The sequence below is a fragment of the Neoarius graeffei genome, chromosome 6 (assembly GCF_027579695.1).
Source record: "Neoarius graeffei isolate fNeoGra1 chromosome 6, fNeoGra1.pri, whole genome shotgun sequence".
In the NCBI taxonomy this organism is placed as follows: Eukaryota; Metazoa; Chordata; class Actinopteri; order Siluriformes; family Ariidae; genus Neoarius; species Neoarius graeffei.
Genome location: NC_083574.1, coordinates 6797242 through 6811021, shown reverse-complemented (window position 1 = coordinate 6811021; position 13780 = coordinate 6797242). Strand labels below are relative to the sequence as shown.

Genomic DNA, 13780 nt, shown 5'->3' with positions numbered 1-13780 from the left:
TGCAAATTTCTTCAACGTTATCGCGTAATTATTAAAATGGTTAACAGATGTATCGTAGGAAGGTGTAGCAACACCAATCTTGATGGGATTAGTACTCATCGTTTCCCACATTGCGCTCAGGTGACAATTCCATATTTCAATGCAAAATCACTAGCTGCTAAACTTGGTGTACACAGGCTGTGCACTGAAACCGCGCAAGCTCTCGCAGCCTGCTGGCGCTTCCGTAGGTGACGTCACGAATCTGGCTCCAGACTCCCTTGGGATTTTTCCAGAAGCGTTTTGTTTTTTATTTTTTCTGCTGTAGACAGATGGCCTTGTGCAAAATTACCCTTCTGGATGAGTGTGAAAAGGGACATACTTTCATATAAAAAAAAAAAAAACGAATTTGGTCCAGGATATGCACTTTAAATCTGACCCACATGAAAGTAAAAACCTCATGCTGAAAATAAACACCTGCACACCACAGGATCCTGGTCCTCATGCACACCTCGAGAGAGGACCTGTGAAGCCTTCTGACAAGCTTTCTTAAAAAAAAAAAAAAAAAGACTACCATGTCTTGTATTTTTATATGTATTTAACACAATATCTATCGTCAGTCAATCTGATTACATCCCTAAATACACATATATTGTAGATCTCTTGTGAAAGGTCTCCTTCAGACAAGAATGAACTGTCTGAAGTAAAAAGAAGCAAGAAGGGAGAAATTCAGTGTTGGTCTCACCTCCTACTAATGAGATTAAAGACGAGATAAATAAAATAAAAGGCATTTTCAGAGCAATAATAGAATCTTCGTAGCTGTGTTCTGAGGACTGGTTGGAGCTCTGCACGCATCGTTACAGGGCAGGACAGCACAATGGAGATCAGATAGACAATAATAAACAATAATGAGACTTGAGCAGAGCAGAGAGGTCATTGGCGGGTCAAACACTGAACCACAGAAGATCAGCTTTGATACTACAAATACGACTCTGGAATCAGTGAGACTTCAAATGTGCCTTGTTCTGGCAGTAAAAGTAAAAATCTAGTTACCATTTATTACTTTTATACATTTTCCAGTGTACTGATGAACACACATTGTTTGACATTTCCTGTCTGCTACTGTCAGTTGTTGTAGATCCATTTTGGTAGTTCTATTTGCCCTCAGTGTGTCATAACCCTTCGAGTTTAAAACTGATTTACAAATTATCCACATCACTATAACTGCATTTATTAAGCAGATTTAATGCAGGTGACATAAACCAGTTCCTCAGAAAAGCTTAAATATGAACTATTCAAGTTTATGTAATACTGAGTAACATCAAATTGATCAAAAGTGTTAATAAAAGGGCTATTTTCAATTTCACTGTTGGCAAATATGACTTTTTCTGAAACTATAAATCTTGCTTGTTACTGTAATTCTTGTAATTTGTCAACAGTTTCTGGTTGTGCGTCAGGTTACGTTGCAATGCTGATATAAATTATTTCATGACTTAAATAGCTTCATTACAAAGAAATCACACTGATTTAACTCCACTAACCGTGATCTCTCACTTCTCCGAAACCGACTTTGTTCTCCATCAGCATTATTTGACGATAGACTCGTAGCTATAGGTAGCTACACTCGGAAATAAATCTCAGTGGCAGAATAGACTGATTATATATTACTCTTATCGTTAAATCAAGACAAGTTCATTTTATTTGTATAGCGCTTTTAGCAATAGACATTATCGCAAAAAATATAAAATTTAAATATTAATTTCTAAATTTACAGATATCCAGAAACACCACCACCTTCTCTGGGCCCAAACTCTTTAACGATGGACTGAGGCAAAGTGGAAAATTGTCCCGAGGTCTGAAGACTCAAAAGTAGAAATTCTTTTTAGAAATAATGGACACCACGTCCTCCAGGCTAAAGAGGAGAGGGACCATCCGGCTTATTATCAGTGCACGGTTCAAAAGCCAGCATCTGTGACGGTATGAGGGTGCATTAGTGCACATGACATGGGTAGCTTGTACATCATTAATGCTGAATGACATACACGTTTCAGAGCAACATGCTGCCATCCAGACAAAATCTTTTTCAGGGAAGGCCTTCCTTTTTTCAGCAAACCAATGCCAAACTGCTTTCTGCACATATTAAAACTGCATGGCGCCATAGTAAAAGAGTGCAGGTGCTAAACTGGCCTGCCTGCAGCCCTGACCTGTCTCCCATGTAAAACATTCGGCGCATTATGAAGTACAAAATACGACAAAGGAGACCCTGAACTGTTGAGCAACTGAAATTGGTCTCCTCAGTTCCCAAACATTTACAGAGTGTTGTTAAAAGTAGAGGTGATGCAACACAGTGGTAAACATGCCCCATCCTAACATTTTTTAAATGTGTTGCTGGCATCAAATTCAAAGTGAGCATACAGTATTTTTTTTTTAAAAGCATAAAATTTCTCAGTTTCAACATTTGATATGTTGTCTTTGTATTATTTTCAATGAAATATAGATAGGGTTTCCAAGATTTGCAAATCGTCATATTCTGTTTTTTATTTACGTTTGACACAGCGTCCCAAATTTATGGAATTGGGGTTGTAGCTAGCTATCTGATCATTTAGCATCACCGGTTAACAGGAGAGCGCCATAAACAAATGTTACTATATTAATAATTCTAGTTCGCAACTAAATAAAGTGGCTAACAAATCAAAATGACGGTGGAAATATCGCCCATTTATGCATTTAAGAATAAAGGGTTACGAAAATTATGCTAGAATCTGAGATTATATGCGGTTTAAACCCCTTTCTCTTTTGCTTCCTCTCTGATCTCCGTGCATAGCAGGTGCTGGTACCGACTTGTTTGGAATGAATGAGTAGATAAAGCCTGCCTTGTTAGTGTTGCTCCTTTGCTGTATGTATCAGAGTCAGAGCGTGCGCTCCTTCTGTAGTCGCACAATGGCTCCTTTTAGCCCTGAGCTTTGGATGACCCAGACACAGTGGGTACTATGTACAAATTTGGCTCAAATGTGCCTTGAGGCACTTTCTCTTTTTCTGGCTTTACCGAGTCCTCCTTTACTCCAACCTTCTTCTTCTTCTAAAACTAATCTCAGGAATTTTAGTGCTGCATACAGTATATACACTACATGGCTAAAAGTTTATGGACCTGACCATGACACCCATATGTACTTGAACGTTCCCTGGGAAGGCTTTCTGCAAGATTTTGGCGCATGGCCCAGGGGATTTACATTCATTCAGTGCAGTCAGTGTTCCAGTTCATCCCAAAGGTGTTCAGTGGGGTTGAAGTCATGGCTCTGTTCAGGACTCTCAAGTTTTTCCACTCCAACCTTGGCGGACTTTATCCTCACGAAGCTTGCTTTGTGCACAGGGGCATTGTCGTGCTGGAGCAGGTTTGGACCCTGTAGCTCCAGTGAAGGGAAAGTGTAACACTACAGCATACAAAGACATTCTATATAGTTGTCTGCTTCCAACTTTGTGGCAACAGTTTGGGGGAAGAATCACATGTGGGTATGGTCAAGTGTCCACATACTTTTGGTTATATAGTGTATATAATTTTAACTACTTGAGTTATATCTCTGTTCTCAACCTTGAGCTCAGGGAAATTTTTTTTTAACCAATAATATGCTCATAAGCTTCAGTATTGGAGAAGCTACTTTCCAATTATAATTTGTCACGCTACAAGCTACTCATGATTTAAAATACTTGAAGCTACGGCCAAACGTCTTTTTGATACGTTAGCTAACTATACTGAAGTTACTTTTTCAAACTGCAGACATTCACTGCACAGCTAATTTATTTCACAAAATCAAAATGTAGCTGCTTTTAACATGGCATCCCATAACAAAGACTTTTGTTCCTCTTTTCTCTTCTATTTGTAAATCAGTTAGCATTACTTAACTCTAAATCAACACTCATCAAACAAATGATATATAGGTTGTGCTATACTTCATGGATTATGGAGTTGAGTATTTAGCTAGAAAGTTCTGATGCACTACACGTACAGTGGATATAAAAAGTATACACACCCCATTAAAATGAATTAATTTTTTTTACATCAGGAAAAAACCTAGACCACGATAAATAATTTCAAAACTTTTCCCACCTTTACTGTGACCTATAACCTGTACAATTCAACTGAAAAACAAATCTGTTAGGAGGAAAAACAAAAAACGTACAATAAGCTGGTTGCATAAGTGTGCACACCCTTAAACGAATACTTTGTTGAAGCACCTTTTGATTTAATTACAGCATTCAGTCTTTTTAGGTTCACACCTGCCATCCATTAAAATGACTCTGATTAACCCCAAATAAAGTTCAGACATTTACTCAGTTGCATCCTCCAGCAAAAGCCAGGGTTCACAGAGAGCTTACAAAGCATCAAAGGGATCTCATTGTTGAAAGGTATCAGTCAGGAGAAGGGTACAAAAACATTTCCATGGCATTAGATATCCCATGGAGCACAGTGAAGACCGTCATCAAGAAGTGGAGAAAATATGGGACAACAGTGACATTACCGAGAACTGGACATCCCTCCAAAATTGATGAAAAGACGAGACGAAAACTGGTCAGGGAGGCTGCAGAGAGGCCTACAGCAACACTGAAGGAGCTGCAGGAATTTCTGGCAAGTACTGGTTGTGTACTACATGTGACAGCAATCTCCCGTATTCTCCATATGTCTGGACTATGAGGTAGGGTCAAAGAAAAACATCCAGGCCCGGATACATTTTTGAGGAAAAAAAAAAACGCTCCCAAAAGCATGTGGGAAAATGTGTTACGGTCTGATGAAACCAAGGTTGAACTTTTTGGCCACGATTTCAAAAGCTATGTTTGGCGCAAAATCAACACTGCGCATCACCAAAAGAACACCATCCCCACGGTGAAGCATGGTGGTGGTCATGTTTTGGGGTTGTTTTTCTTCAGCTGGAACAGGGGCTTTAGTCAAGGTGGAGGGAATTATGAACGGTTCTAAATACCAGTCAATTTTGGCCCAAAACCTTCAGGTGTCTGCTAGAAAGCTGAAGATGAAAAGGAATTTCATCTTTCAGCACGACAATGACCCCAAGCTTACATCAAAATCAACAAAAGAACAGCTTCACCAGAAGAAAATTAAAAGTTTTGGAACGGCCCAGCCAGAGCCCAGACCTAAATCCAGTTGAAAATCTGTGGGGTGACCTGAAGAGGGCTGTGCACAAGAGACACCCTCGCAATCTGACAGATTTGGAGCACTTTCACAAGGAAGAGTGGGAAAATATTGCCAAGTCTGATAGACTTGGCAGGCTGATAGACTCCGACCCAAAAAGACTGAATGCTGTAATTAAATCAAAAGGTGCTTCAACAAAGTATTAGTTTAAGGGTGTGCACACTTATGCAACCAGCTTATTGTACGGTTTTTTTTAAAAATGTTTTTCCCCCCCTAACAGATTTGTTTTTCAATTGAATTGTACAGGTGGGAAAAGTTTTGAAATTATTTATCATGGTCTCATTTTTTTACATCAGAAAAACCGATCATTTTAACGGGGTGTGTACACTTCATTATATCCACTGTAGCTAGTTACTGGAAAAGCTACAATATTTTGAAAATATTTTAGCGACCACCAAAAATTTAGTGAAGCTACTAGCACTGTTATTTCTTGCTAGCTCCTCCCTAACACGTTATGTCGTCATAATATATTACATTTCAGGTGTTTAGCAGATGCTCTTGTCCAGAGCAACGTACAACATACCCAGAGTAACCTGGGGAGCAGTTGAGGGTTAGGTGCCTTGCTCAAGGGCACTTCAGCCATTCCAACTGGTCCACGGAATCAAACTGGTGATCTTTTGGTCCCAAAGCTGCTTCTCTAACCATTAGACCATGGCTTCCCCACATGTAAACATATGTACCCCCCCCCAGAGGAAAGTGTCTCTTGGTTTTTTAAAGCTCTAGTCTTTAAGATGCAGGAACAATTTGGAGGTATTTTTCAGATTTTTTTTTCAGATTTTTTCCTTGGCTTAGAATTAAAAAAAAAAAAAGTGTCATACAAGTTGAATCAATAAACAGACTGTGATCAAATTTACACTTATAAATTTGATTGCTACACCAGTGTTTGTTCCTTCTTATGGTCAAATCACCTTACTCTCATAACTCAGCTCCTAGCTAACCTAGCAAGCTAATATGGCTAAGGGTCGCTTATTTTTGCAGAGAATATTAGCTAGCTTGATGTCCATCGTAGTGATGGCTAATACAATGCGTCTTTGAGTAAGACTAGACAATGTATGTGCAACGTATGCCACTCTTTACCCCGGAACTCACGCCGTCTGTCAATGACATGCAGCAGGCTTGGGGTGTGTCCAGGAACGCCTCGGTCCTCCTCACCCCGGGAATGATGGGAAGGCTCCTTCACCAGTTCTCCTGACGTCAAGGGCTTCAGCAGGGTTTGGCTTTTTTTAGTCTCATCTGAAAGAGAAGCGATAGAAAATGTTTTAGTGCCATTTTTGCAAAAGTCTTAGCCCCCCCCTATTTTTTTTTTTCATACAAACTTTGTTATAGATTTCTATTCTATGACTTCTACATTATCATCAAGTCAGTTTAAAAAAAAAATTAGAGTTCCAAACGTTCGTTCATTTTCCAGCACAATTAAAATGAAATGTTACAGGAAAAAAAAAAAAAGTTTGAGCAGTATATTCCATAAGAGAGCACTTTTCAGATTAAATAAGACAACATAATGAAGGCTACTGTGTTTTGGTGCAAAATGAAGAAGCGAGTGTGACAGTCAAAGCATCCAGAAGAACGGTGTCTGGTTCGGTAAGATGCTCATTAAAACCTACAGCTCATTTCCTTATAAAACTGCACTCATTGCACCTGAGACTTTTTTTTTTTTAAGCAAATGGTTGTCTCACACCAAATATTGACTTTTTCATTTATTATGGCTCACTGATTACTGTTCATAGTTTTTTTTTATGTTGAAACATTTAATTTCATTATTTTTAAGCCATTTTTGGTCTACAGCATTTCTTTACATGTGCCTAAGACTTTTGCGCAGTACTGTGTGTTTAACATTCAGATAGAAGGAGACCATTTCTGGTTTACCACAAATGTAATACACTGTCAGAAATATCCCTAATCCTTAATAAGCCTGAAGCGACGGTGGCAAGGAAAAACTCCCTGAGAAGACATGAGGAAGAAACCTTGAGAGGAACCAGACTCAAAAGGGAACCCATCCTCATTTGGATGATAACAGATAGTGTGATTATAAATAACTTGCTTCTATAAGTGTGTCCTATACACTGTCAAACAGGGGTATAGGAGGAGTCCATTTCTGTCTCCCAAGGTACAATGCACACTAATATACCCCCGAGGGCTCATTATTGGCCCTTAAGGTAACTATTGCCCCTTTTCCACCAAAGCAGTTTCAGGGCTGGTTTGGGGCCAGTGCTTAGTTTGGAACCGGGTTTTCTGTTTCCACTGACAAAGAACTGGCTCCGGGGCCAGAAAAAACGGTTCCAGGCTAGCACCAACTCTCTGCTGGGCCAGAGGAAAGAACCGCTTACGTCAGCAGGGGGGGCGGAGTTGTTAAGACCGACAACAATAACAAGACCGCGAAAGATCGCTATTTTTAAGCGACGAGAAGCAGCAGCTGTACAAACGCGAAGTAATTTATTATTATTGTTGTTGTTGTTGCCGCTGCTGCTTCTTCCGTGTTGTTTTTGCTTTGATATTCGCGCCAAGGTTTATGCAAACGTAGCGCCGTAACTTCCGTATACAGCGACGTAACTGACGTATACAGTGACGTAATGACGTATGCAGCGACGTAATGACGTGGCTCCGCTTAGCACCGCAAGCTATGGAAAAGCAAACTGGTTCTCAGCTGGCTCGCAAGTTGAACGAGTTGTGAACCAGCACCAGCACTGGCCCCGAACCAGCCCTGGAACTGATTTGGTGGAAAAGGGGTATGTGTGTACCTTTTTAGGGCCAAAAAGGTACATACATGTTCCCAAGCCAGATATAAAGGATACAAATAAGAACCTTAGCATGCACTGATCCAGTGACGAGCCATTGTACCCCTAAAGGCACAATAATGTACTTTATTTTCTGAGAGCGTACCTGCCTTTCAGGCGTATTAGTTCACACACACACACAATGTCTGTTTGCGATTTGCACCCTTTATTTGCAACATGCAAAATGGACAAGATGTCCATACTGAAGAGTTGTACCTTCTAAGAACTGCTGCTGTAATCATAGAGAATGTCCTGTACTCATTCCAGGACATCAACATCCTTAGTCATGTTTGTCTGTTCTCATCTACACACATCTACTGGAATGATTTATAATCCCACTATCTGGTGTCAGACAGAAGAGGTTTCCTTTTAAGTCTGCATTTCAGTGTCTCAGTTTTTTCCTTGTGTCGTCTCAGGCGGTTTTCCTCACCATTGGTCACCTCTGGCTAAATTTACAAATGAAACGGAATTGAACTGAAAGACAACTCTTCGTAAACACTGTTAGTAAATCAGCTTGGACGGTTATATTGGTGTTTCAAGCTTGCGTACGCAGAGGTTGAGTAAATCAGGGCTTTAATGCACCAGTGTTGAAAGTGTAAATGTTACACTAGAGATTCGAGAACATGGAAATCAAGAGGGATCGTTTTGAGATCATTTTCAGTACCAGAAAAAAAAAAAAAAAAAACTCAACTCTTCCAACACTTACTTTGTAGACATTTGAAGGGAAAAAAACCCCACCTGTACTCAGGCTATCCAGGGGAAAAAAAAAAAAAAAGAGCGAACAATCTTAAATATTTTCCACACATGATTCTCTGGCACTTGTCAGTTCATCAGAAACCGAGAGCTCACAGGTTGTGCTGTGTGCATTCTGTTTCTCTATAGGTTACAGTAAACGGGTCGAGGCAGTTCTTTTTTACAGAGCAACAAACAGTGGCATGAGTTGCAGTGTTCACGCATGACTGAACCTGAATCAGACCTCCCAGTCCCAGTGGCCACAGTCAGCTGTGTCACTGCATCCGAAACATTTTACACAAGCTTAAACACGCCGGCTATATAAATAGAGGGTGGGACAGTGGTGCACTGGTTCTCAAAAAGGTTCTGGGTTCAAACCATATGACCAACTGAGGCCTCTGTGCAGAGTTTGCATTAGGGTGCATCAGTTGCGCCCTAAAAATGAAAAGTTCCTCCGATCATGATGCATTTTTGTTTTTATGTTCCTTTTGGTAAGAAAACACACTGGGTGAAATATTTTGACAAAGTTTAATGGTGGCACCAGGAGCTCAAAGTTATGGAAAAAGCTGCTATTTTATGACTTTTATGACAAAATTTCGATCACTTTTCATGAAACATTATGGCACCTTATAGAGTATACCAAATATCTTAGATACACATTTTTAGTACATATTCTAAATATATTATCAAGCACAGTTTGAGTTTTAGCTGTTCATTGAATCATTGTTCAACTACTTTTAAACAATACAAATGTATTATGAGTCACATTAATGCTTCTCAATCCCTTGCAAAGGTTCTTAACCTGATCTCTGGCTCACAAGAAATCAATAAATGGAGTCCAACATTGTGATTCAAACCTTACGCGAAAACATAAAATAAGCGTTTTTTTGGCAAAAAAAAAAAAAAAATGAACCTCATGGTGCCACCATTAGACTTTTGAATATGGTCAAAAAATTTTACAGGAAGTCTTTATTGGTGAAAAGGAACACCCAAACAAAAATGCATCAGATTTTATGAAAGTGAGGGCAACTGATGCACCCTAGTTTGCATGCTCACTTCGTGCCTGTATGGGTTTCCTCCCACAGCCCAAAGACACACAGATTAAGTCGACTGGCTACTCTAAATTGCCCGTAGGTGTGCACGTGTACCCACCACCAGATGAGGGTTTGGGTCCCTCTGGTGTGTTATAATCACCCAAGAGAATTCATGGAAGCTAGTCGATGGCTTCTTGGATCGCTGACCCTCAGCTACGAGGATGCCAGCAGACAGACGGACTTCCATGATTGTTTGTTGTTTATGTCCAGGCGGATTTTTTCAGTCATATTTTTTGGTCCATTAAAGCAAGTCGAAAAGATTTCTTGCTCAGTATGTGCTTCATCAATACGGTATCTTCAAACCATGGCGTCAAACATTATTCGAGACATTTTTGAAAGCAGAAAATTATTATAGACATGTATTCATGTGCAGTAACTAAGCATATCTACTGTAGGAGTGTGCAGTTATAGGAAAATCATCAATGATAAAGTGGTGTAATGTGGTCTGACATGAAGCGGAGTTACTAGTATGAGCCCAAGGTTCATTATGATCCCCTAACCAAACAAAGGTTGGCGGGGGATATAGAAACGGGTTCCGGCGGGCTGTCTGTCTGGTCACGGTTTCATTTCCGGGCCATATCTTTAAAACTACTGAAGATATCTTCATGAAACTTTGTGTACATATCAAGCAACATGTGAACTGGTCCCGTTTGCCATTTTGTGTTTTGGGGAAAAAAGTGTTTTTCAAATTTTTACATAAAAAAATAGATTTTGACTTAGTTTCTAAGAGCAATGTTCGTTTCCGGAGCAAAACTATTCATGATACGGATTTGAAACATGTTAACAAGGTGACATAGATGTGCCTTTTCATACTAAGAAATTTTAATTTTTCATGTTTTCATGGAAGCAATTTCAGACTTAGTCTCTCAGGTGAGCCTTGGGGTAGGTTTTGTTTCCGGAGCAGAACTTGAAAACTATGAGTGGTGCGGTCTTGAAAGTTGGTATACGTGTTGATTAAGTAATGTATTTGTGCCTTTTGATACTAAGAAATGTGAGAGATTTTAATTTTTCGCTCAGCTGGACCAAAGGTCCGGTGGGTTTATTATGCCATGGGCTGCTGAGGTCAGTGTAAAGAGGTCGGGTTGGTTTCCTGCAGCAGAACTTGAAAAACGTGACAAATAATATCTTGAAACTTGGTATATAGTTGGTATATATATAGGGCGGGGGATATAGATGACTCTGTCTTCTTGTTTTCCAATAGCAGCGCACCATGAATTATTTATCGCTCTTATACCACAGCACTTTAACAAAGATACCTTTGGGGGGAAAAAAATGAATCATTTAGATTTTTTTTTTTTAAATTAAATGACTTTATCCATTTATAGTTACATTTAATGACGTGCTATGCTATCTGTCCATGAGAAAAATTACTGTAGCTCCTTTTATCCAGTGTGTCATACCAGCTACAATCAGTCACTCCTTTAACTGCCTGTCATTTTCTTTCTTGAAGGTAATAAGACATCATTATATTTAAAAAAACCACATTTTTACAGGTAAACTGGTTTAAAAAAAAAAAAAAAAAGCTGGAGACTTCTTCCATAAATGCTAACTAAACATCTCCCAACAGAAAGCTTCATCATATCAACTATTATTATTCATAATAATAATAATAAGTTGACATTTATATAGTGATATATTTTTAAAACATAACGTTGTAACATAACAAAAAAATCTTACAGTAAAAATAGTAAGTCAAGACAGAAATTAAGTTGAGGTTTAAAATGACGACATTAAATACATAATATAGAGCCGAGGGGGAAAGCGGTTATCTGAGTTTGAGAAATATTTCCCCACATGTGATTTGTCCTGGAAACTCACTTGTAAAATAAATGGCAGTGGAAATGATTTTTTCTTTTAAATTAATGTGAAATAGGATTATTGAATATTACCAAGACAATCGCTCAAGATTATAGTAACGCTGGTTATTGATATCTGATTTTCTTTTTTGTATAATCAGATCTTGTTCATAAATCACTTGGCCATTTCTGAAGGATACTTGTGATATCTTGCATCTCATCATACAAAACATCCAAATCGGATGTAAAACTTGGAAGGCAGTTTTCCACGAGAAATGTTTTTCTTGCTAAACGAATACGTTATACATCTCATCTCATTATCTCTAGCTGCTTTATCCTGTTCTACAGGGTCACAGGCAAGCTGGAGCCTATCCCAGCTGACTACGGGCGAAAGGCGGGGTACACCCTGAACAAGTCGCCAGGTCATCACAGGGCTGACACATAGACACAGACAACCATTCACACTCACATTCACACCTACGGTCAATTTAGAGTCACCAGTTAACCTAACCTGCATGTCTTTGGACTGTGGGGGAAACCGGAGCACCCGGAGGAAACCCATGCGGACACAGGGAGAACATGCAAACTCCACACAGAAAGGCCCTCGCCGGCCCCGGGGCTCGAACCCAGGACCTTCTTGCTGTGAGGCGACAGCGCTAACCACTACACCACCGTGCCGCCCTATGTTATACATGTATAAGTTAAAAATATATACACCAGATCTTGCTACATTCTGATTTAATGCCTTGTTTCATTATAATCCATACAAGGACATTAATTAAAAAGTACAAATGCAGACCCTTCGCACAAATACTTGTTAATTGAAATAAAATTCCGAGTAAAATACACCCATCCACTGTTTGATGCAGTTCTCTCATCAGCCGATCCCTTGACGCATCAAATCATGCAGATACAAATCAAGAGTAGGGTGCATCAGTTGCCCTCACTTTCATAAAATCTGATGCATTTTTGTCTGGGTGTTCCTTTTCACCAATAAAGACATCCTGTAAAATTTTTTGACCATATTCAAAAGTCTAATGGTGGCACCATGAGGTTCTTTTTTTTTTGTGCCAAAAAATGCTTATTTTATGTTTTCGCGTAAGGTTTGAATCACAATGTTGGACTCCATTTATTGATTTCTTGTGACCCAGAGATCATGTTAAGCACCTCTGAGAAGCATTAATGTGATTCATAATACATTTGTATTGTTTAAAAGTAGTTGAACAATGAGTCAATGAACAGCTAAAACTCAAACTGTGCTTGATAATATATTTAGAATATGCACTAAAAATGTGTATCTAAGATATTTGGTATACTCTATAAGGTGCCATAATGTTTCATGAAAAGTGATCGAAATTTTGTCATAAAATAGCAGCTTTTTCCATAACTTTGAGCTCCTGGTGCCACCATTAAACTTTTGAATTTTGTCAAAATATTTCACCCAGTGTGTTTTCTTACCAAAAGGAACATAAGAACAAAAATGCATCATGATCGGAGGAACTTTTCATTTTTAGGGGGCAACTGATGCACCCTAATCAAGAGCTTCAGTTAATGTTCAAAACATCAGAAAGGGAAAAACTGATCTCAAAGTGTGACTTTCTTTCACTGTGGTATGGGTGTTGGTTTGAGCCAGATGAGTATTTTTGGAATTGAGTGTTTCAGAAACGGCTGATCTCCTCCTGGGGTTTTCACACACAACAGTCTGTAGAGTTTACACAGAATGGTGCGAAAAGCAAGCATTGAGTTGAGTGAGCGACAGTTCTGTGGGTGGAAACAAACGTCTTGTTGATAACAGAGGATCAGACGAAAATGGACAGATTGGTTTGAGCTTTTTTGCCAGGAAGGATAATAGTAACTCATATAATCACTCTTTACAACTGTGGTGAGCAGAAAAGCATCTCAGCATGCAACAGCAGAACAACACATTGGGTTCCACTCCTGCAGCCAAGAACAGGGATCTTAAAATCAAAAACAAGTTCCTACTAAAGTGGCCGGTGAGTGCATCTTAGACTCACCTGCTGTCAGACTGTAAATGTGTGCATGCTTTTTTCTGGATATATCAGACAGTCATCTGTAAGAGACACTAAGTTTAGCAAAGATCTAGAAAGGAGAGATGTTCCTTACCTGGGCTACCTGCTCCTCCTTGTGCCTCCATCCAGTACACTGAGATTCTGAAGCTGCTGTTTACAGCAGCCACATATGTAA

General features: G+C 39.3%; 1 protein-coding gene across 1 annotated transcript in view; it reads right to left on the bottom strand.

Moving 5' to 3' along the window:
* Positions 1-13780, bottom strand: part of LOC132887355 (dysbindin domain-containing protein 1-like) — a 57112-nt gene extending 43332 nt beyond the window's left edge. Inside the window, exons 1-2 of the mRNA XM_060922822.1 lie at positions 13700-13780; positions 6257-6412 (exon numbers count right to left, since the gene is read on the bottom strand). Coding sequence (XP_060778805.1) covers positions 6257-6412; positions 13700-13730 — 187 coding nt within the window. The 5' untranslated portion in view covers positions 13731-13780. The remainder of the gene's footprint in view (positions 1-6256; positions 6413-13699) is intronic.